Raw genomic sequence first — 25,881 nt, forward strand, 5'->3', positions numbered from 1 at the left:
CTTGGGAACCTGCTGATTGAGAGGGATCGATGAAGGCAGATGGAATATGCCCACATGACAAGCCAATGCAAAAGCACAGAATCACATACCACAGCCACGTCAATTATATTAGCAGAAGATAAGGTATGAAACTGAAGCTTTTAAGATGGGAAATACATTAAAATTATATTTTAAAATGTAATTGAATATAACAGTGAGGTCAGCCGTCGCAACTTTTTAAGACCTACGCATATGGCATTTATTTATTTATATTTATCCGAAATTAAGTTGCTTTTACGCCGTTTGTATCAATTCCAGCTCTTACTCGTACATCCCTATGCTGCTGTGCTTTTATGCAGGGTAAGGACAAGACATGTGATTCGCCACTTGGACATTTGTTCGGGCTGTAACTGGTAAATACGAAACCGATCTTTGTCTCTGACTTGAAAAGCTCGAATTACTTTATTGTTTTTCAATTGGAAAATAGTAACGAGGATTTGCCCCTAGCCGGAAATTATCATGGTCCAACTAGCAATTAATTAGCACTCTTCTCTTAATTCGTTTTGACCGTATTATTTTCTTAATGTAATTAAGTTGCTCATTCCCGAACTATTAGTTTTGAATTGATAAAGATTACGGAAACTCATTATTCTCTTAAACTCATTTTGGCCATATTCTTCTCATCATCCATAAACAATCTTCTCACGTGTTTCAATCACTCAACCTTCCTAGAGTTATAATCACTACACTCGATTTCTACACAGGAGATTAGCAAGATAAAGACTAGATTGCCAGAACATAGAGTTTTAAATTTTTTATCTTTTCTAGCCCAACTCAACTTCTCCCCTTGAATTGAATTTATAGACATTTGTCTTCAAATGACCTACACAAACTCATATCCAAGATATAGTTGTCAGTTCTACCTTCAATCGCAAGCAAATTTCCCATTATAGAGCTTTTAAAGAAAAAAGTTCCATATACAGTAGCAGTCTGTCATTCTTTGTTTTTATTGGTAAAAGGAAAAAAAAAACTATTTGATCTTTTCTAGTTCTCTTTTTATGGGATTCTAACACTTAAAAAAATCAGCTGTGAAATACTTATTTATAGACTCTCACCATCACACATTTGAGCCATTCACTTTGTTCATAGCCTGTTGCCTATTACGATCAGGTCCATCCAAACTTTCCGACTGTCATGTCATACAGTTTGTTCATCATACCCAATTAGGCCCCTTCAAGTTTATTGACATTCTCATGTATTGTAGTCTATCCACTTTTACTAGTCTTTCCGAACTCTTTGAAATCTCACATCCTACACTTTGCTTTGCATCTGCAAACCAGTCCATCCAAGCTTACCGACGCCCTCACATCTTGTAGTTGATTCACCTTCTATTAGTCCATCCAAATTCTTTCCACTTCCATTAGTTTGTTAAATATATGCAAGATAATTTTCGATGTATGTATTTGCATCCACTAATTTGTTCACCTCCTACAGAGTCCTTGTAAGCTCGAACTCATTTCACACCGAATGACCTGTTCACACTCCACAATATACAAAGGGCCTTCCCACACGCACGAGAATGCACATGATGCCGTTATCGACACCGTCTGCACATGATCCTACATATGTTTGCAAGTAGTACCTCTAATACACACTCGAATGTGCATATTGGTAGCCTTTAATTGTCTTATGATCTTCAAAAGAAATGCATTGAAGAGAATTTTCCCAACAATCTTTTCCTTTATATGCAATACATTCAAATGCACGTATCGGCAACCTTTGAGTATGAGTTCGCAATAACTAATGATAATACACATGAGACCCCGATCAAGCCAAATAACTCTTGCTTAAGTCACATGCTAATTTATTTTTATGTTTTTTTTTTTAAAAAAAAAGGGCTTGTGCACCATAGGCCTAGCTAGAGCTCACCATAGCCCTAGCTTAGCGCATAATCGTCTATTTGAACAAAGAATTAAAACGGGTTACGCATATACAATTTTGAATAAATCGTGAGTGTCAAAAAAGAGGAGAAAAATATGCGAGCGCGGGGGTGACGAAAGGAAGTTTTGGAAGGACTCAAAGCAGAGAGAGAGAGAGAGAGAGAGGAGAGAGAGAGGGAGAGAGGGAGAGAGGGGTCGGTGGACCCAAACCCTTCGCCGAATAACGACACCCGCGACCGCGTGAGAGCTGCATGAATGGCAACCTCAACCTCCTCAATTAATTCTCTCTCTCTCATTTCCCCCATTCTTTTCTTGTTTTACGGAGTTTCTCCTTTTTTTCTCGAAATAAAATGCGTTTAGGACAGACACTGAGAGAGAGAGAGAGAAGGAGCATCTGCTAGACATGGAAGAGTCTTTCGGTCTGTGTACGTGTGTGGTCTTCAACATTAAATGATTGAACAACAGTGAGAGCTTTTGTTAAGAGCCCTTGATAACAGATTCATAGATAGACAGAGAGATAGATCCGTTCTGTTCGCCAGAACAAAACGACTGAGCTTAGAGGGAGAAAGAGAGACAGAGTACTTAGAGAGAGAGAGAGAGAGAGAGAGAGAGAGAGAGAGAGAGAGAGAAGAAGAAGAAGAAGCAAAATAGGGTCGTCTCGTCTCGCTTCAACCCCAGTAGATCCACTGCGACAGTTGTTTCCCTCTCTTCATCTTCTCCGGATTGTAGCTGTCACCTCCTTCTGATATTTACCCTCTTGGATCTTTCTGTGCCTCTGTGGGTGTGTGTGGGCTGTCTCAAATTCTCTCTCACCCAGAAGCTTCACTCTCTCTCAAGGTAAACTCAACCCTTCACATCACAACCACCCCACCGAAAAGAAAAAAAAAAGAAGAGAGAAGAAAAAGGGGTAAACGAGAGGGTTTAATTAGATTTGTGTTATCTGTATGTTGCATGACTTGGTCAGATGTTCAAGAACCACAGAAACAGCTCAAGTACATGCCTGCTGGTTTCTTTGTTGAATCGGATTGCTTTTTTGATAATTCAGCTGGGCTAGGTTTGAGGAGGAGGAGAGCAGGACGGAGGAAAGATATCGACCGGGAAAAGATTGCCTGCCGAACAGAGAGAGAAAAGAGAGAGAGAGGGAGCTGGTGTTAGATAGAGAGATATGGCATCAACATCGTCGACGCAGTTCTTTGGCCTCGGAGATGAGAGCCAAAACCAGATGATGCTTCAGCAGCAGTCCTCCACGACAACCTCTTCGACCGGCCCGATGCCGCCGCCACCCAAGAAGAAGAGGAACCAGCCTGGAACTCCAAGCAAGTCCCCCCCACCCTCATGATCTTTCAATTCCAATCTCTATGCCTCCCTGCAAAAAAATGGGGAATTTCTTTTCCCATTTATTTTCTTGCTCAATAGCAGCCGTTACTCTCTCTCGCTTGACTTCTCTTCACACTTTTTCAATGGAGAGGAGAAAAAATTCAGTACCCATCCGTTGCGGTTCTCATTTCACATAATATATATACCCTTTTGTTTGTATGTTCTTCTTCAGCTAAAAGATGTAATTCTTGGTTCAATTTTGTTCTTTCTTTTCCTAATTGTCTGTTTTTTGTTTGTTCTTTGCCTCTCTCTCTCTCTCTCTCTCTTTTTTTTTTTTTTTTTTTTTTTGGGGGTCCTTGCAGATCCAGACGCAGAAGTGATAGCACTATCTCCCAAGACCCTAATGGCAACAAACAGGTTCATTTGTGAGGTATGCAACAAAGGGTTCCAAAGGGAGCAAAACCTATGTAGCTCCACAGAAGAGGACACAACCTGCCTTGGAAGCTGAAGCAGAAGACCACAAAGGACGTGAAGCGCAAGGTCTACCTCTGCCCCGAGCCCACCTGCGTCCACCACGACCCGTCCCGGGCCCTCGGCGACCTCACCGGCATCAAGAAGCACTACTCACGCAAGCATGGCGAGAAGAAGTGGAAGTGCGAGAAGTGCTCCAAGCGCTATGCTGTCCAGTCTGATTGGAAGGCTCACTCCAAGATCTGCGGCACTCGGGAATACCGGTGCGATTGCGGCACCCTCTTCTCTAGGTATGCTGCTACTATTACACTAATTTCACTCAACGACACTCCTTATCTGTCCATCTATCTTATTCTTTGTGTTCACCATCCAATGACGCCGCCTACGCTATGGTTAGAGTTTTATTGTAAGCTTTTTGGTGATAACTTCAATCATTCGGTCATCCATTGAATCGAACGAGCTGACCCTGAAAAGCAATTCGCTCTTTTACCCCAAAGCTTGAGAAAGAGGACCTGGACGAGAGGGATTTGATGCCTTTGAACCTCAAACACAAAAGGAGGAAAAGGGTTCATTCGATTTTGAATGATGGGTAGTCCGAGGTTACTTATCTTTTTATTTCTCTCTCTCTTTTTTTCTCAAGATTTCAAATTTGGGTCATCTCACTTATCTTCGATTGTCATTAGGTGTTGGGTAAATCCCTAGCCAGCACAAACAAAAAAGCTTCCTCTTTCTGAATCTTCATCATCTTGTGCTTGGCTGTCCATGCGTACGTGGAGGTTAACCGCCCAAGGACAGCCTCCACGTGAACATCTGTGAAACGGAGCGGTCTGAAAAACAACAAGGATCTTTCTTTTTTTTTTTCCGTTCTTTTTTTTTTTTTTTTGCGTTTCTTCGGTTTCACAGTGAGAGCAAAAAATTTGAAGCTTGTTTTTGTTTTGCCTCTTCTTTTTTGTTTCAGAACCTATTCATTCCTCGAGAACAACGCCCTTTCTCACTCATTCATCTATCTTGTTTTGTTTTTTGGGCCTCCCTTGTTCACGTGTTGTTTAACGACGCGAGGGGGCGGATTTGTCGTCGTTTCTCACGAGTCGCATAATATTGTTCCCAGTTTTTTGTTCTCTTCTAGCTTGGCTCCATTGTACAGCTCTCTCTCTCAGGTCCTCTCCTTTTCATGAAAACATCTTGACATTTTTGCCAAAGATGCCCTCCCTCCCTCCCCTCCCTCCCTCTACCAGCCATTCTCTTTCCTTGTAATTTGAGATTGGTGCCTCGTTCAGTGACCTTGCAAGTGCAGGTTATCATGGGTCGATCAGAGGTGCTAAAAATATTCTTGGGGTTTCTTCTTTCTTTTCTTTTTGGCTGAAAATGGAGACCCAGATTGTCCAAGGGATCGCTTTCTTGCAATTACTCAGATGGACAAGTTTCTGGGAAAAAAAATTTAGGTGGCTTCAAGGTTCTTTCACCAAATTGGCAAATAATTCTATCCTCTCATTTAATTGAGAGCCAGTCCCGGACATGGTAAACTTAGGGTTTTTATTTGATTGTTCACGAATCATTATCGACGTCAGGGTCTCCGATAGTAAGGATTCTGGGTCACTTGCGCCTTAAATTCTTTTCCACATTCGGGTAGCGCATTTAATAAGGCTTCATTCATTTCAGGCATTTCTTTTCGGGACGGAATTTGTTTGTGCCCTCATCATTTCCTCATCTCCTATTCCCATAATTGCCCTACTCTCGACTCATATCGGAGGTGTTCCTCCCCTATAGTGTTTTACCTTTTTTTGCCTATTACAAAATTTGTCCTCCATCTAGGAAATTAGTATGGCTTTTATGCATAAAACTACTGCACTAGAAATTCACTTCTTTCTTATTGGATTCACGATCATCCTGCTTCATTTTAACCTTTAGCTAGCTAGTGGGAATGCGTGTGGAGATTATGGAATTGGCTAGTGAAATCAATCGTAATCACTATCACTAAGACCATGAAGGGTCCATGGTGCGTCGTATCAATCACTCATTCACTATTTGATGGTCCTAAGTGAGTTACACGTGATTTAACAACCAAGTATTGGTGTCCATAGCAATTAGAGGACCGATCCATTTTCAAAAAGCACCCTTTGCTTGGATCTTCCAGGAGCAAGTAGAAAGCTGGGTGTCATGATATTAGAACCAAAATGAAGACCATGTCGACTTTGTTTAATTTCTCCTACAGGCCCTAACCCTCATTTTTCCACAATTTCTCCTATAGCCCCTAACCCTCATTATCCACGACTCATTTTCAATATGCATTTCCCTCATCCTTTCACGTTGTCATAATAGTTAAATTCGATCCCCGCCATAGCTTCATTGAATAAATTAAATGTTTTCTTTTTTTCTGGGCAGGCGCGACAGTTTCATCACCCACAGGGCCTTTTGCGACGCTCTAGCTCAAGAAAGCGCGAGGCACCCATCAAGCTTGAACACTTTGGGGAACAACCTCTATGGCAACAACATCGGTTTGGGCCTCTCTCACCAGGTTGGCTCCCAATTGCCCATCCTCCAAACACATAACCACCCACCAAGCAACATGCTCCGGCTTGGCGGCGCCTCCAACTCCTCTAACTTCTCGCAGCCGCCCCACCCAATGCCTCCTCCTCCCGCCACGTTTTTCAAGCCTGAAGCTGCCGACTCCCTGCACGATCTCCCAAGCCACAATCCCTCTCCGGGTTGATGCAGCTGCCAAACCTTCAAGGTAACTCTAGCGCCTCCCAATCGAACCTCTTCAACCTCAGCTTCTTCGGCAACAATGCCGCCGCTGCCAGCGACAATGCCACCACTGCCACAGCCCGCTGCCAACTTTCCATCTCAAGGCTTCTTGGGCCAGTTCAATGGCGGGAACAATGGCAGCAACCAACCGTCTGGTCTTTTCTCAGATGACCGGGTCGGATCAGGGTTTTCTTCTTTATTCAATGCCTCAGCGCAGAATGAGAGCGTGGTGGCTCACATGTCCGCAACTGCGCTACTTCAAAAGGCAGCTCAAATGGGGTCCATAACAAGCGGCAACAGCTCCTCCTTGTTGGGCGGATTGGGAAGCTCATCAGGCGGCGGCGGCAGTGCTGTCAACCGGCAAATGGGGTCCGTCAACTTCAGTGGAGGCAGTGGCAGTTTTCCTGACAGTGGCGGGAAGCTGCCACCACAGATGGAAAGCGAGAGCCATCTCCGGGGTTTGATCAGTTCTTTCGCCGGTGGAAGCTCTTCAATATTCGGAGGTGGCGGCGGTCATGAGCATGAGAACAGCTTCAGCGGTTTCAATGAAAGCAATATGTCGTTGGATCATCATCATCACCATCAGGACCAAAGTAGTGCGAGCTTCTGCAATGTGAACGACGCCAAGTTGCACCAGAATCTCACGACGAGCATGGGAGGGTCCGATAAATTAACTTTGGACTTCCTGGGTGTGGGAGGGATGATGAGGAAAAGAACGGACGGTGGTTTCGCGCATAGAGAGCAGCAGCAGCAACAACATGGGACGATCAACATGAGCTCACTAGACAGAGACAGGAAGTCAGAGCAGGGAAGTCAACCATTTGGGAGTTCGAAATGCATTGAAGGAATTGACAGTTGACCGGAGAACGTGAGGAGGGAAAAAGAGGTCAGTCCATCAGCTGGTAGGTTTTATAAAGGATAAATATGTGCGGCCAAAACAAAATTGTAAGAAGAACAAACGCATGTCAAAGTAGGGTTTGTCTTCATTAGGCTTTTTCTGTTTTTTTTTTTTTTCCCCGTATCTTCAGGGAGAATGCACTATCCCACTCTCCCACCTTCATATTTTTTCTCTTCGAACGATTCAGTTTGTAATGTTGGCTACAATTGAATGTGTACTTGCTTAGTTAGAGCAACAAGCTTGCACACGCGTCCTCTCTCTCTCTCTCTCTCATCCGTGAAGAATTAATTGTTTTTCTCATATCTCAGAAACAAATTCTGTTGTCCTTCTGAGTGTGATTTCGCCGGTTCTCTCTCATCCGTGAAGAATAAATTTTTTTATTGCCTTTTACCTAAAAAGAAACAAATTATTGCCGTTACGTTGCTGCGGTGGAAACACCAGTGAAGTTGGGTTTTATATTTCCCAATGCATTACGCATGTCTTTAATATACGGTTGGGTTCCACGTTAGTATTGAAAAATTAGGTATAGGCTCATTTTACGATGATTACAATGGTACATTTATAGTCAATTTCATGATGCAACCATTCTTTTGCTGCCTATATCCCTTTTCCTGTTCTGGCAAAAAAATTATATCCTTTATCCTGAATCATGTATGAAATCCACGTGACCTGTGAAGAAAGATAGTCTGAGTTTGTGAACAAGCTTTCGTCAACCATACCTATATTATCTTAAGTTTATATAGTATATATCCACGTTAATAGATATGCTAAATATACATGACAGATTCATTTCCCGACAGCTTGAGCTCCTAAAAAAAGCGGTTTGTCCGGAACGGGGCACCTAAACATATCTCATGATGTGGAATCCGTTGTGTGTTATTCTCTTGCTAGCTTAACATTTTCTAAACAAGAAACAGTTATCCACGGAGTCGGAGGGAGGATAACCATCAGGTCCCAACATTAGATTTCAGGTACCTGCATAAGGCCCCGACAATAGAAACCGTACGTACGTTAGTTTCGAAACATTGTTTATAGTTCCCCAGGAAATTTCATCGGCCCCCTCCATGCTTCGTGTCTCGAGCCCTTGCTCGGTGAGCTTCCAAGAAGATGACAAATTTTCCATAATTGGGCAATTTGCCACGAGAAAGAGACCGCGACTCTACGGAAAGGAAGCAGCAGAATGTCAAGAACAAGGACAGTTCACGAGTGACGAAACCTCCTTTTCGTTTTTCTTTTCAAAACTTTTGCTTTCTTCCCACAGAATTTCCAATTTGGAGACTAGTAGTAGTAGCTACCAATCCCTTGCGTGTCGTGTTGCCTTTTTCCTTGTTATAGTCGTTCATGTTGAGACTAAGGAGAAGAAGCCACGCATGATGGCTTCTTCTGAGTATTTTATAGTTTCCACAAGAATTTCGTTTGCTCACCTAATACCTAACCCTAATTTTATAGAATTTTCGTGCTCGCGTTCTATTTGACTCCCACGTCCATGCTGAAATTCAGGATCCCCCTGTTGACATTCCGAAGACGCTTTCCACGCGTTTCCGCCTATCTTACTTATTCAAACCCTTGCTTGGACTTATATATTGAATATTCTCCTCTAATGAGCTCCTACTGTAGCCAGTTCCTAGGCCTGAGCAAACCTAACTAGTAACTTTTGTGTCGTTGATGGTCCGTATAGCATAAAACTGGTTCCTAGATGGTTATTAGCTTAGAACTTGTGGTCGTGGCTGCTATATTTGCTGTGCGTACATGCGTTATTGGGGTCTGACATGTGATGACTGTCTGTTTTTCTTTCTTTTTTTATTGTGGTTTTGTCGCAGAGCGTTTATAGGCCAATCGCTTGGAGGAATCTGCAGTCCGTGACTTGTTCGCAGATCTAACTGTTTTTACTCATGAAAATTTGAAATCCCCGAAGGGGAACCTTATCGAGGGTTGTCATGTAGGGCTCCTGATATTCGGTCCCCCAAAAATAACTAGTTAAAGCATATTTAAAAAAAAAATAAAAAATAAAAAATAATAATAATAATAATAAAAAGTGGGGTTCCAAAAGGCACGGAAATCTGTCTTTTCAACTGCAGCCGTAACTGATGTTCATCCTTGTGAAAACTTTCGAACGAAGATGCTCGCTCAAGTTCTTTCATCGTTCCAACAAGCTTACCTTTTGTATCATCTTAGTGTCACAATTTATTTGCTTGTTAGTAGGGATTTACACGTTGAGATTTTGCTTGCTGTGCCGGATACAACACATGGAGATTGATGAAATACATGAAAAAGGCAACGACAATTTAGTAGAAGCTTTAATTGATTCAAATCATTTTCTCACAACTTTGTTTTTTAGAAAGAAAAAAAAATTATAATGCATACTGCTTTGATAGAGATCAGCATTGTAATGGTCTTTTGAGTAACTATTTTTGGGCTGCGCCCGTCTCATTGCAAAAACTGGATCGTATATGGGTCCACGGGAAATTCACATGTTTGATGACTATGATGAACTAACTGCGAGTGCGTTGGGTTCACCGAAGGCTAGCTTCTCGAGCAAAATATGCAAGAGGACCGAGAGAGGGAGACAGGAGACGGAGACAGAGTCGGAGACAGAGACGGAGACGGGATAGGTGAAAAAAGTTCAATGGATTGGTTAATCAAGTTTCTCTAGAGAGGGAGACGAAGAGGTGGGAAAAGATCGATAGATTGTTTGATTAATGAACTCTCCATTGACTCAATGGATTTTCTTCTACGTAAACTCAAATAGATTAGAAAAGAATTCGAGAAAATGTGTGGTCATGTTATGGTGATCGCCAGGGACGGAGCGTCATTATATGGGCGGTGTCAATTGAACCCATTGAAAATTTGTAATTTAACTACTATTTAACAATAAATTGTCATGTGCAGTGAACATTTGCTGACCCATTATATTGTAGATTTTGACACCACCAAATAATTGAGACGACAAACTTCAACTCATTAGACTCGCAAACTCTAAATTGCAATCGAAAAAAACCTAATCTCAAATTTAAAATAAAATATCATTAAACTAATTAAATCAGTTTACTATAAGGTCTCATGTGGCCTTAAATTCTTTCCCTTTTTTTTGGGACTTTTACATGAATCGGGTACGAACACTACCCTTCTAAATAATTTTCGATCCGAAATAATGAGTGCGGCCGATATCACATTTTAGATGAAGAAAAGCTCTCAGGGCCTCTAGTTATCACATCATCCATGCACTCAACCGGTCATGTAATCCGTAATGTTGGATCGATAGCATCTTCGAGCGAAAAAGGCAGTGCAATGCATAGCATTTTGCTTATTAATCGATTGATGTGATTCTCTTGAAGCATCTATAGATCTCTCCACAGAAACGGGGTGTGCGCTATTTTTTATATTACATAATTCCTATGCATAGAAAGCGCACAAAAGATTGTCTGATCTATATGAGAGTTAATTAGCCTTGACCAGTCTTATTACCATTAATGTTTTAATGTATATTTTTTCCGAGTATGACAACGAGAAAAACATGAATATGGATGCATGTTTGCTTTATTTCGATGACCCCACTAACAAAAAAGCCGAAGGTCCGTCCCCGGTGATCACGTCCACGGAAAAGAATCGAGTCAAAATATCACTACGAAGAATCGCGAAGCACATAAAACGCCAACCATAACTGACCTTAAAATATCAAAACTGGAACCAAACATCGATAAGGAAGCGTAATAATATAATGAATAAGTTATCGAGCAATGCTAAGAGAACGGCACCGTTATTCTCAAAGAATAATGGTGCTTTATGGACCATATATTTTTATTCAATGGGAATGGCAATCGACAAAACAAATTTGGAAAATAAATCATGATATAAAATTCTCACCTATTGAATAAAAATTATTTTTCCATAAAGAAAATGAAAATTCCTATTTGGCCTATTTAATACTTTGCATGACTACTTAAATATAAAACTTAATTCTTTTGCGGAGTACTTGCGAAAACATTTTCACTAATTCTAAATAAAATAAAATTCAAATGTGCAACCCATGCACTCATTCTAACCTAATTTAATGAGATTTCTAAGAATTACAGAAGAAGTAAAAAAAAAAAATTGAAAGTTGGCTAGCATGGTAATAAAGGGGGTTGTATAAAAGAAAAAGCATTGAGGTAAAATAAAAAAAAATAATCAAACAAATCCAACATACTTAAATTTTTAATATAAAATTCATTTAGAGTTAGTCACAACATGATCACTTCGATTATTGAGTTAATTTGGACCGCAATTGCTTGAGTAGGATTTATTAATGCTTTAAGTTATGTAGATTGGGTATCCAAACTCTTTATTTTGACAATTATATTCATTTTGTTCATTGCTGAAAATTTTCATTCAAAATTGCAAGTGTGAAAATGTTCAATCATAGAGGTGTTGTTAATAGAAATCCAACATTTATTTGGTCTTATAATAAAGATGTTTAAACCCTTCTTTCCAAATTCTAAGTAAAGATATTTTATGTTGATGATATTTCCAATATGGAAAGGAGGAGGTGGGGTTCGAACGCCCACATTTTCGTAGGGATTGGGATGGGGGATGATTTAGTTTCAAGTGTGGTTTTGACCCCACGCCTATAAGCGAGGTAAGGCAAAAATTTGAGAGTGAAAGTTAGAGTAGGAATAAAGAAGACCGACAAAAAAAAAAATTACTTGTGGGATCCACAGTTCTCTCAAGGAATCATTTCACTTGCCATTTCCATTGAAGGGGAATATATGGTGTTGTTCATATAGTAGAATCATTTCACAAAGCTCCGTTATTCTTAGAGAATAAAGGTGTTGTTCTCTTAGTATTTCTCATAAGTTATCCGAAAGTGTCACTCCTGCAACCTATTCAAATAATAAAAATAAGAATATTAGAAGTACCAAAATATATGACTTACAATTTGGTCGCGCAATTTTACGAATAATAATTTCGGTTTCTATTTCGCTAGAATTACTTCTGCAAGAAAATATGTTGTGCCCCAATTCTAGACAAAGGATATCTCATACAAGATCAAATTTAACTTTTTTAATCCAAACAACACTGAACAATATTGGGCTGAATTGGAATTTAATCAACAATGTGGCCCACAAGTTACGTGATCAACCCCAAAATATGTCGGAATTCAATCAATGGCCCAAATCGAGGATAGTAGAATACAATGCTAGAATTTAATTAACAATAATGTATTAGGATAATGAGATACAATGCCAGAACTTGATCAACGACAATGCATTAGGATAGTAAGATACAACGTCGAAATTTAATCAATGACAATACATCAAGATATGAATATGAGTCGAAACCTAATCGACCACGGGAATATAAAAGTTACAACCAAGGAAATTAAGGTATGCTATAGGAAAAATAAAGATAAAGAGATAACATTTTGATTGATTTGTTGGGGGGTTTCTCGCCAAATAACTTGCGATATATATAATGAAAATTTGGTAACTGCTTGATTGTCGTGTATCCTTTAGTAACCACTTATGACTTTGTCAATAATTCTTTTTTGTACAACTCACTTCACCCATTTCTCTTATAAATGTCTTCGTCATGCCCTAAGGGTTATATGGGTATCGATGACTAGTCCATTGAGTCTTCAAATAGCAACCACTCTTTCATAATGTTCACCTTTAATGCCTATTATCTTGGCATCTTGGGCAATATCTAAAGTGTTCTTTTTGAAATATTTGCTGCAAAAACCTATTCAAGAGGCCACCAGCTATCCATTAATGTAGTTTTAACAATTAGATACGTGCATCTTTTTATATTGTTATCTATCATTGGGTAGTTACTCTTATATTCGTTGATATTTAAGCATGTATCAAATACTACTTTTGTGATATCCATATGATTACAGTATGTTTTTATCATATTTTCTCATGTAATCACGATAGGGTCAATTTCGGTATTAATAATTTCAAAAAGTTTTCAAAAATTCAGTTGAGTGTCTTTAAGCAACTTTTTTATTTTTTATTTTTTTTTTTTTTTTTTTTTGTCTTTAAGCGACTTTTGCTCACAGGAGAATCTTACCTGTTGATGTGATTTTCTCCTCTTTTTTTTTTTTTTTGGATAAGATATGGAAAAGATAGCCAGTAGCAATTTCAAAAGTTATGTAATATAATTGAGCACTCTGAAAGTTTTAGAATTTCTAGGTTGTCCATCAACACAAGTACAGAACAACACCAACATGAGTACTTGCACACTATTCATCCTTAAATCATTGCAGCAAAAAGGTTCCTTCCAATAATTGATCGACAAGATATTACATTTCAATGAGAAAATAATTTTTTAGCAGAAAAGAGACCATAACCCTAAAATAATTGTTAAGCAACGTCACCACATAAACTTATCTCAAAGGAAAAATATATAAATAATTTTTAAATTTTGACCCAATATATAATGTCATTCTTACACTTTTAATTTGTTCCATACGATTGTAAAAATCATTCTAAATATTTAGTTTAGTCCTTAAATTTTTATTTTGTTTAATCTAATCCTTAATTTTCCATTAAAAAGTAAAAAAAATTGATATTTACATTATTACCCTGATTTTAGAATATATTCATTTCTTTTTTTTTTTTTTGTCAACAAAAGATTTGTTGGTCACTATACAATACTAACATTCAAATATATAATCTCATTTAAAGTTATATCGGGTTGATATTCCTGCTATTTTAATTTCACAATAAAAATATTTAACCAAGTTAATTAAGAAAACACAAGATAAAAGAAGTTGAATAATTTATCTATCTAAAAAATTAGGAACAATATTAGATTAATATAAGTACAACACATCTACACGTAAATCACTATCGTTGTTAAATGTTCTTCTTGGAAAACACTTACTTCAAAATAAAAGGTATATGAATCCAATATAAGTCTAAATGAGGTTATGTATACTAATGGAATTATAGTCGTATTTATAAAGATCAAAAAGGTAAAAGATAAAAAGTAAACATATTTCTTGTTGATTAATATATTAAAATGAAAAGATTTTAGAAAATATGGGCACTGTGAGTATGAAAATTTGTGAATAGTAGTACCAAAGACCAATTTACTTTATTATAGAAAGCAAAGGCACCAGATTGAACATATTGAAAGTTTAGGGACTAGTTTAAATAGTAACAAATAAAAACTGTAAAGATGATATTGCAGATAGACTAAAGTTTAGAAACTATTTATATCATTTTGCCTATCTCAAATTGAGAAATTAAGGTTGAATTGGTTAAATAGTTTTAAAGGGCTTTGCTAGTATAACAGTCCTTAGGTATTATGAGAATAACAATTTATTGTGACTCACATATTCTTGAAGAAATAAGTCAACAACAATTTATAATTATTTATAATTTATTTTTGTGATCCAAAATAGATTGTTATTCTCACAATACATTAAGAACTGTCATGCAATTATTTCTCAATTTGAAAATATACATGCTAGGATTCTGGCCAAAAAAAAAAAAAAAGAGTACAATAGAAGATTATGATATTTGATTAGGGATGAGTAATGAGATCGAACAACCCAAAAATTGCATCGAACTAGCCATAGCTGATTGGTTCTAGCATAGTTCCAAGAAGAATCGGTCTGTTTCTTGATTCCCAAAAACCTAAGTTCCGCATTTAACCAATTCGGTTTCCAATTCTTATATTAACACCACTGGTTCAACCAAATAAGCCCATTCTAAGGTCGAATTGGTTTGGAAATGATCTTATATACCTTTTTTAATAATAATAATAATAATAATAATAATAATAATAATAATAATAATAATAATAATAATAATAATAATAATAATAATAATAATAATAATAATAATAATAATAATAATAATAATAATAATAATAATAATAATAATAATAATAATAATAATAATAATAATTTAATAAATAATAATAATAATAATAATAATAATAATAATAAGTTCCAAGTTGGTTCCAAGTATAATTAGTTCAATTCCTAGTTCCACTTTCTCCAAATTGAGACCTATAGTGTAGGTTCTAGGTTCTTCTTTCAAAACTAATCCAATTGGAAACCAATCACCCCTATATGTAAATATAGTCTTCTAGTATATAAACATAAATTAACATATATAGCTGATTAACAATTTTTTTGCAAGCAAATAACATGATATATTCATACTCAAGATTGAATATGGCTTAATTTTCAAATCCTCAGTTTCTGTCTCTCATATGAGATATTATGACATTTTTATGGATGTATTGTATAGTGTGTTAAGAGTGAATCTTATATCCATGGACAACTGTGTTAATCAGTAGTGTACTTTATCTTACCCAAACTTGACCTTTAAAGTTTGAACCATTTGGATCAATCCTACAGCAACCTGTCGAGAAAGTTATAAGGATTCCACGAAATGCCTGTCTTTTTTATGGGGATCTCTTCTGGTGACATGGTATACAAAAATTGAAAGAAATCGCAACCTAAAAATAGTCAAGATAATTGTCAAGTAATCGCCTCAACATTTCACTCTCCAAAATTAAATGCAAAACCATTTCATTTTACAACCATTTAAATTCGTTTTCTAAACCGATTTGCATCTTTAAATTTCTATCTTGACACACAAGCTTAAAACGAGTTTTCTTTTTCCTTTTTTCCTCTCAAACATGGGCAACTCATGTGCCTTGTTGCTAGTAAAAATAAGGGGGGGGGGCAGGCGGGCGATCAAAAATGAAAAATAGGCAAAAATACATGTTTAAAAAGGGAAAATGACAAATAATTCACGAAATTTGATCCAGTGTATAATGCAATCCCTGGACTTTAGCACAATATGTAATGTTATCATTGAACTTTTAAAATGTCCAATATGGTTCCCAGATTTTTTGTTCATATTCAATTTAGTTCATGAACTATATGAAAATGTTCAATATTGTCCTTCAAATTTAGGGACAACATTGAACATTTTCATATAATTTGGAGACTAAATTAAATATGTACTAAAAGTTCATGGATCATATTATACATTAAACCAAAGTTCAAGGATCAATTATGTTAATATTCCTTAAAAGAAATCTGGCATAGTGTTGGGCTCTGGTCACATCCAAGAATTTATTTACTTTTCCCTTTCCTACAAATGCTTTAACTTCCAGATTCATGTGATCATAAAAGTTCGTAAGCCCACGCCAAATGAACCCGCGTGGCCCATCATCTATGCAACTGGAAAAAGGAACGTACAAGCTGACCCAATAGCAAAGCCCAGGAGTCGAGCAACATGAGAAGTCCTCGAAGCCCAAAAGGTAATTTTCTCCCTCTCGTTGGTTTCCAAACGTCGCAAAAGGTTCGAAGCTTCATGCAGGTTGAATCTATGCGCTACTAAAGACCAACGCAGATGATTAACATGTTGCGAGAAGCACCTCGAACACGGGGATGTAGGGCGTACGCCTGCACGGGGTTCCATATTTCGAGATGTACAACTTCACAAGAGTAACTTGATGATGTGAGAAATAGATAAAATGTTTAGTCGTACATCGATTGATGGTGAAAATACATGAATGCCTTTATCATTGAAACAATACTACACGAAACTCCATTGGCGTGACTTATTCGCGTACGTTAATGATGTATCCAATCCTATGGATGATGTGAGAAATAGATAAAATGTTTGTCTTATTGTAAAAGGTTTGAATGGTGAGCATCAACTGTCATGTTATCTTCGGGGAGTAGATGATATTTACAATTGGACATGTAGGAGGATTCACAGACGGGCCCTAGCCTTGGATGTTGAGGCTGTGTTTGGTTCAATTTTGAGGAAATATAAAGTCATTTTCCCAAAAATCTTTTGACTCAAGGTGTATTTCTACAAAGCAAAGGCCATTTGTCTCCTTTGTTCAGTCTTCTATATTCATCATGTTCATTGTCCCCATCACGGAAGGCCCTCTATTCATCGCCACATGCCTAAGCGAGGTCGTCGAGGACCCTGGACGTCGCCTCGCCTACATCATGCGACCTCAAGCGACATACAATCTGGAGACAAAAGGCTCGGGAGCAAGCCTTGACCTTGGCAACGCTCGAGACGATGACCATAGGCCTTGGCGGCCCTTGACCAACTTCACCGACTCTTTGATTTGCCAAATCGCTGCTTAGATCACGACCCTATAGATCTCACCTAATAGATTTGTGACTATCAACAAGGCTTGCCGCCCTCGGCCCCCTGTCAATGATCGTCGGTGACTGTTGACAATTGTCGACGATAGTCTAATGGCCTCGTGCAACCTCGGTGAAGCTGTCATCGCCAGACCTAGATTTGCAACATTGGAGAAGTAGAACAGTACCTTGCAAGGGCAACAATGGAATATCAAAATGTTGGTGAGGAAATTTTGGGAAGAAAAATTCATTATCCCACAAGCCTGCCTCTCTAAAATGTTGAAAATCTAGGCAATTTTGGCATTTCCCAAAGTGGGCAAAAAAAAAAAAAAAAATCAGGGGATTTTAGAAGCTCAAAACCCATTAAAAATCTAAACCAAACACTCCCTAAGAATTAGGTGCAAGATGCATGTTTTACAATTTTCATGTGAATATATATTTCTCACTCTGCCTCCCCACTCCCCCCAACAAACCCTGGGGCCAAGAATTGTTATAGGAAAAATTCCAAATAAGAGCCTAACATCATCGGCCAGCAAAATATTCCAACCGATTAGGGGTATTTCATCCACAGACAATTTTAATTTTGATTTTAAATAAATTAGATTAAAAAATTATAAATAAATAAATAAGCAAAAATACAAGCATAAGGGTTAAAAAAGATAAAAAAAAAATTCTTAAAAAGTTAAAAAAAAAAAAAGAAGAAGCAAAAATACAAGCAAGAGGGCTCTCTCCCACTATGGCCGCCACCCTCATTGTTTATATGACGGTGGCGATGACCAATAGGGAGGTTGGCTCCTTGGCAAGGGTCAACAACCATTGCCGAAATGGAAGCCTCGCCTCAAACCCACCAGCGATGGGACGGTAGCCATAAGCAGAGGGATAATATATATATATATATATATATATATATATATATATATTTTAAGTTTGCTTTTTTTTTATGAAAAGAAAAAAAGGAAAATAAATTAAAAGATGAAAATGCCTTTTACTAGGCGACAACTTCAATCCCTTCATTGAGACTATATGGCCACCCAGCATTCTTATTTGAGAGAACTAAGATACTTTGGACCTTATTTGAAATAATATCAGCTTTATGCCATTATTTAAGAAAAAAAAAAAAAAGGCATTTCTTGTAGCAATGTACTGTCTAGATTCACTAAATTTGAATTAGCACCACATGTCCATTGAATACCCGATCTAAAAAAAGTCAGACAATCCTTCCTCCTCTCTCCCTCTTTTCCTTTCCTATCTATTTATCTCCCCATCTAGTTTTCTACCACATCCTTTGGAGAAGCCACAATAGGCATTTGTTGCGACGGCTTTCACTGCCATCACTCGTCTGTCTCCTCCTTACAAGTCCCCCTCACCTGCACACAAGAGTATTCACGAAGTCTTAGTTGCCATCGTCGTGAAAATCAAGTGATTGAATGGTAAAATTAACATAACAAGAAAAAAAATCAAGAAAAAAAATCAAACATCCAATTATGACAAAAAATAAAATAAACTCAAACATCCAATTATTACTCCACATGGGAAGCAAAGATAAGTGATGAAATGGAGATCACAACTACACTCAAATCATTCAAATACTCTTGGCTGTGTTTAGCGAACATGATAAAATATATCTCATCATGCATTTGATACATGCTCAAGACATGATAAAATCGGATATAAATGGAATATATGCTAGATAAAATTATCTTATGAGAGAAGTGAGATAAATGTGGATAAAATTTTCAATATCCATAATATAAAAGTTTTTCTCAAATAACAAACCTCTTATATTAATAAATTTAAAAATATATTTCAATTTAAATAATATTTGAATTCTAATATAGGAAATTCAAAATAATAATAATAAATATTTTTTTTAAATTTAATCTTATTTTTGTTTATATATTTGAATTTGATTCTATTTTATAATATAAACTCAATATATAAATATATTTATTGCATATTTTAGGTTCTATTGGTATAGTTTTCTATTTAATAAAATCTTATTAGAGAATGATGGAAAGGGAAAAAGAAAGAAATAAAAAAAAAAAAAGGAATTGATTTAAAAAGAGAGGAAAATAACATAAAAAAGCAATCAAATCACAAGTGTCATAAGAGATTTTTAACATCTTTGTTTATAAAATTTGTGATCGATTTATATTGATATGGATTTTATATCAAATAATTTTTATTATATGATATGAATATATTCAATTTTATTACTGCAATTATCAAACAGTGGATAAGATATAACAAAATCCCTAGATTTCATATGTTATCATTATCCAATCCTATCTTGTTTAGAAATCCAAATAACCAAATGTAGCCTAGATGTTTCTCAGTCCCAATTACCCCCAATAACTCATATGGTAGTTAGCCTTAATGATTCCTCATTAAATAATAGGAACCCACAAATCTTACTATAAAATTCACTAGTTTAAATGCCAAAAGTTCCTCTTGGATTGTTTTAGTGGGTAATTCATGAAAAAGAAGACTCAATTCATGTACGCAATTTGTAAAGAAGACTTACTTCTTATGTAGAAAAGAATTCAATCCAAAATTTATTAAAAAAAAAAAAACAAGTTTACTCAAACTAGACATCCAACTCCAGTTAGCCTACTGAAATTAGGTTCTCTTGACAGACTCAAACTTGATATATATTTTCAACAACTCTCCCTCCCTCTCTTGCAGTCTTTGGCTTCTATTGAAACCAAGGCCTCAAAGCCCTTGAGGTTGTTTCGACCTTCGGCAACCTCGAAATCGAGATTGACTATGAGGTCACCATAGAGCAAAGCTCAAGCTGGCTTACTTAAGCTTTTATTAGAATAATCTAGACCCATCAAAATAGGTCATAGACCTATTTCTTAACTTATATTTGACGGATTGTGTTATTGTATGAGTAAGTTATACCTAGTAAATAGGTCATCAATAGATTTAAAATGGTAAGGCCCAAAATTATATAGGTGTCAAATAGACAACAACTTACTTAGACCGAACTCATATTTATGGCTCTCTCTTCCTTCTCTTTTGCCATCATTCAATCTTGTTCTCGCTCACTCTATGCTCTTACCTTCATTCGGGTGTGAGTTTTCTTTGATTGAGTTAAATATAAAAATATTAAGTTGAGTTGGGTGGGGCATACGTTGGATATAGGTCAAATCGAGGATAATCATTAGATTTGTATTATATGAAAATTGATCAATTTGGTTTGGACTATTTCAACTTGACCCAATTGTTTGATAGATCTAGAATATATTCTTTAAGAGAGCAATACTAGACATATTGAAAAAATTTATTAAAATCCTCACACTAAATGATGTACCAATCTTTTGTTGGGTCTTAAAACAAGTGAACTACAACTATTGAAGTTTGCTCCACTAGCAATCATCATTCTCAGAGGGAGGTAAAGGGTTCAAATCCCCACATTTTTAGAGAGAATGGAGATGAGAACAATTAGTTTCAACTGTAGATTTCGACACTCATGTATTTTGTAAAAAGGCAGAGCAAAAATTTAAGAATGAATTGAGAATAAATAATAGAACTAACAAAAGAAAAACGAGTGGACCACCAGTGCATTAAATGATGAATGACCAAATATAAAATGACTAGGTCACTTCTAAGAGAATTTTAGTCCGGTTTGTGAGTATAATAGTGTTTCTCTTGATAAAAAAATCGGGCATGTTCAAGCAATGTCGGATTATTTTCCCCTCGTGCTTAAACATGTCAAGTTAAGCATGAAGCTACCAAAACAACTATTGTTTAAATCACATTCATAATCTAACACAGACGTACATATACATTCCTAAGGCTCGCTGCCTTTACCTACAATGAACGGTACAACCAATCTCGTCCATCTTCAGAACAAGAACTGCATAAGGCTTAATATATATATATATAGCCGAAGTGGTACTACCAACTACCATGAATTATATAAAAGGGGATGATCTGATCAAAACCAACAAAAAAGAATACAAAACGTTGTACCACACCATTTTCACAGGAAACTTTAATCTAGGAGCCACAAAGAGCGATGGACAGATCCAGATTTACGCTGCTTTTGTCCGAGCATGGGCCCGAGCACTCCCTGGACCTCGAGCACGACGAGAAGGCCTCGCTGATCTCGCTGGTCGAGGAACCATTGCTTCTGTGAATGGAGTGACATTGCAGCGAAAGCGAGAGAGACAGTTCACAACCTTGGAATACCTCGTACTCCTCCAAGGGGAAGCTTCTCCAGTCTGTGAGCTTTAATCCTTTTCGAGGCATCTGCATCCGATCTTGAAGCTTCGCAATCTGCACAAGGCCAGGAAACTTGTGAGTCACACTTTCGACATGCAGTTAAGTCCGGTCTAGCAAACCGCATTGCATATTTTTAAACTCCCACGTGAATTTTCATATCATATATGTTGAATTTCATGTGCCACTGTACAAACAGATGACATTGAGATTCTGTAAATGAAGACCATACGGAGAAGGACCTGAAATAGGTGTTCGATGCCCTACTGAGCCACAATGCAAATGCAGATATTATTGTGTGAATTGATGGTTAGGGACTTCCGGATGGTCAATAACGCATCTGAGTTCAGGGATCTGCCCCACGACTATCTTACTCAGTAATTCGCATGTACTAGTGAGAACAATCGAATGGAACTGCAGACCATTATGATGAGGAATGGACAACATAAACGAAATGGCAAGCGGTAGAGAGGTTATATGATGAATTCTGGCTGTAACTGGTGTAGAGACCTGCCAGCTAACTTGAACTGGTGACGCAGATCAGGTTCCTCACTGGGAAGTAAACCCTATCTAACTTGATCTATTACAATTCCAATCGATCATCTAGTCAAGGATCCTTAATATACTTAGCTTTTCTCGTAAACCTTATGTGCCAGGCAGCATGGCAAGGTATGATAAATTCGAGTGAATAGCAGTAGTAGGGATACTACAAATAGTGTATCCATAGAATAACGTGAACGAGAATTATTCAAGAGTGCTAGGTTATTAAGACTGATATGCAAATTAGTTTTCAAAGTGATTTCCTATTAATCTTAGAATGCTAGCATTTTCTCCCCTCTTCGTTTGAAAGGCTATAGATAAGACAGTATCGAATTACTTCATGAAGCATTTTCTATCCTCTTTATCATCAGACTTCGTATTCTAGCAGTACTCAGTTTCACATACATAGCATTCTCTCAGAAGAGCCTAAGAAAAAGAACAGGATAGAAGAGCCTCTCAGGCTACGCGGAGAGGTTCTGATCCCCCTTTTCTTACACAAATGGCACCTTTTCGAGTAAGCCATGCAGTGAAGAGAATAACACTGTTTGGACTGGACCATCATACGGGCGACGCAGGTTGACTCATTGCCCCCCCCAAAAAAAAAAAAAGAAAAAGAAAAGAAAAGAACCCAAGAAAGACACGAGGGAGAATAAAAGAAACGAAAAAGAGAGAGAGATGGAGACAAAGTCAAGATAGCTTTCAAGTTCGAAACCCCAAAACCTAAGCCCGCACTCAACCCGACCTTCCCAAACCCAAAAGGAAAAATTAAAGCTGGTAAAAGCGAACCGCATTCACACACCAATGCAGAGAGAGAGAGAGAGCGTACCAAAGGGAATTTAGATTCTTCTTTCGCGGCGCACTCGAGAGGATCGTTGAAGCTGTGGAGATCTCGGGGCATGCATGGAGTGTGCCATCTGAAACCATCCACGCCCCCTACCTCGAAGCCGTACGGCGCCTGTTCTGCAACTGCTGAAGTCGTCGTCGTCGCCACCTTCTCTGTCCTCGATCTGCGCACCAACAAAAGAAGAAAGAAAAGCAAAAGGGAACAATAAGAATTTTCATCAGTCAAAAACTTCCAAAAAATGAAATAAGAAAGGGGAAGCTGCTGATTGTCTTCCAGGGAAAAGACCCGACGCATTTACGAAAACAGCTAGCTATCAGATCTACCTCTCTAGCGTTTACTTCATTCTTTTTGACATTGTGAAAAAAAGAACAAACCAGTGATAATGAAGGGTTTACCGTTTACAAGGAGAACTGCATGCGAATCTAGAATGATGAACGGGTTTTGCGAATGCATGAGGAGGGCCTTCGTCGTCATTCACCTCCTCCACGCACCCGCCGTCACGATCGGGATCGTCGTCTTCGGCCGCCCGTCTCTTTTGTTGGCCGCAGCCCCTATCTGCATAAATTTGAAGATGCCCCCCATACAAAAGTTGCACCGATTTAGCAAATGTTCATCTCGAATCACTACGTAGTTCATTTATGAACCACATTGATTACAAGTTACGGTGTTGTGTGTGGTTTTCATCAAAGTCGTGACATGTGAGAGTGAGCACTTTGTTTTGGTTCTATTTTCTGTGAAAATCACATGGGAGCAGCGGCAGCAACAAAAACAACAGTCAACACAGAGCAGCGTTACTGGAAAGTAGGGTTTTAATAAATGAAGCGAATATCTAGCCACAATATTTCCTTAAAAAATGCCAAGACACAAGCCCATGAAGTTCGATGCTGAAATATGGGTGAAGTACCAATAGGGGAAAGTAAGGTAAGAAAGCCAGCCATCAATGCACGTACCGCAAAAAAAAATGAGAGCATAATTTGAACTCCACTGGAAAGAAGCAACGCCCCAAAAACACAGCCAAAAAACTATCAAAAACCCATCTTCTCTTCAGTGGAGGAAAACAAAAAGTCGAATACTCTTACCAAAAAAAAACAAAAACAAAAAGTCGAACATATCGTACCGGAACGAAAAAAAAAAAAAAAAAAAAAACGAGGCAAGGACAGATATTTGAGGAGTGGTAGTTGACGAAATTAAATAAAGAAATGCAGTTTAGTGCTACGGTTCTGAATGGGACGAGAGATTAGGATTATCTACCTGATCTGCCTAGGTCGCTCCTCATGCTTCTGTACATCTGCTCCAAGAATCAAATTTTACTTCTGATTAATTAGGACCCTAATAAAGGTTTTTTATTTCATGGAGGAAAGAAAGAGGGAGACTAAAATTGTGACTGAAGAGAGAAGGGGGGAAGCAAAAGCAACTTATTGCACCTGGAGATGGCTCTTGACATGAGAGATGGTAAGCCCTCTCACGTCCATCAGCTGAAGCACTAGCTTCGGCGTCGCCTCTGCAACACCAACAGCCGTATCAAAACAAAAAGTCAATGAAACAGATGATGATCGAGAACCCTAACGCCCAAGAAAAAGAGAAGTCTTGAGCAACAAACTGAAGCAAAATATCGTCACGCGAGAGAGAGAGAGAGGGCGTACTGTCTTGGCCGCCGAGACGTTGGATGGCGTGGACGAAGCACTGGTGGAGCTCCGGAGTCCATCTCAGCCGTGGGACCTTCGACCTTACGTACTGCCTTACTGTCCCACTCCTCCCACAAGACCCCATTTTTGCTCCTCCTTCTTCTTCGCCTCCTTCTGTAACGCCAATCTGTATACGGATTGTGCGAGTCTCGGCTTGGAGGGTATGGAGGGTGTGGTGTGCTCAAAATTCCTCACCCAACGTCGTCCTTGATGGAGGGTTCTCTAATTCGAATCCCGTTACGACTGTCTGGGCTTGAAGCAACAGTTATATAGCCTAGGACTTGGCTCGCAAAAGTAAAGAAAGAAGAAAAACGAAGGACGCTTTTCCTCAATACGAAGCTGCAGAGAGAGAGAGGAAAAGAGAGAGAGAGAGAGAGATCACGAGAAAAGGAAAAGACGGGGAAAAGGGGGCCTGCAAATTCCTTTGAGGGGCTGATTAAAACCCTGCTAATTCTGCTTCTGTTTCCCTTCTGTTCCTCCTCTCTCTCTCTTTCTCTCTCTCTCTATGCGCAGGGGGAGACAGAAAGAGAAGAGATAGAGATAGAGAGAGAGGAAATCCTCATGATCACGAGCTTTTGCGATCTCCTTCTCTTCCCATAAATCATTACCTCTCTCTCTCTCTCCCTCTCTCTGCTACAAAACTACAACTGCTTACTTTGACCTTTGCTCTCTCTCTCTCTCTCTTCCCCCGTAAGTAAATTCTAATACGCCAACGTCGTCATCATCACCCAAGCCTGCCAAGTTCTCATATTCTTTTGTTGTATTATGTGTTTTCTTTTCTCTGCTCTCCTTTTTTTCCTTTTCCTGTTCCTGCTTGCTTTCATTTTTTTATCTTTTTCTTCATTTTCTTTTTGCCTCCCCCCCTTCCTTCCTCCTTGGCGTTAGACATTTCCAGGGGACGAATGTGCCCCTATTATGTCTCCCTGTCTGTCTTCGATATTTACTTTGTACGTCCTTCGTCAGAAATTTCCAAGCCTGAGAATTTGCCCTTTTCCCAAGTTTTTTATTTTTATTTTTCTTTTTCATCCCTTTCATAAAGTGCCCTGGACCATCATGTACAGTGGTATTCGCCTCCTTGATTGAACTTGTGGATTGGGCTATAGCAAGAGAGTGGCTTTTTA

General features: G+C 38.1%; 2 protein-coding genes across 2 annotated transcripts; one reads left to right on the forward strand and one right to left on the reverse strand.

Moving 5' to 3' along the window:
• The first annotated feature begins 2,204 nt into the window (after positions 1-2,204).
• On the forward strand, positions 2,205-7,608 carry LOC104432986 (protein indeterminate-domain 4, chloroplastic). The gene is given in 7 exon segments (XM_010045594.3): positions 2,205-2,756; positions 2,965-3,235; positions 3,599-3,705; positions 3,708-3,997; positions 6,090-6,378; positions 6,381-6,533; positions 6,535-7,608. Coding segments are annotated over 6 exon segments (1,767 nt in total). The 5' UTR covers positions 2,205-2,756; positions 2,965-3,084; the 3' UTR covers positions 7,312-7,608.
• Positions 7,609-21,213: 13,605 nt separating this feature from the next.
• LOC120286018 (myb family transcription factor MOF1-like) lies at positions 21,214-25,377 on the reverse strand. The gene is made up of 6 exons (XM_039306082.1): positions 24,719-25,377; positions 24,500-24,576; positions 24,327-24,363; positions 23,471-23,630; positions 23,058-23,238; positions 21,214-21,748 (listed from the first exon to the last, which is right to left on the reverse strand). Exons 1-6 carry the CDS (start codon positions 24,843-24,845, stop codon positions 21,470-21,472), a joined length of 861 nt encoding a protein of 286 aa, XP_039162016.1. The 5' UTR covers positions 24,846-25,377; the 3' UTR covers positions 21,214-21,469.
• Positions 25,378-25,881: the final 504 nt, after the last annotated feature.

This window comes from Eucalyptus grandis, chromosome 2 (assembly GCF_016545825.1).
Source record: "Eucalyptus grandis isolate ANBG69807.140 chromosome 2, ASM1654582v1, whole genome shotgun sequence".
Taxonomy (NCBI): domain Eukaryota; kingdom Viridiplantae; phylum Streptophyta; class Magnoliopsida; order Myrtales; family Myrtaceae; genus Eucalyptus; species Eucalyptus grandis.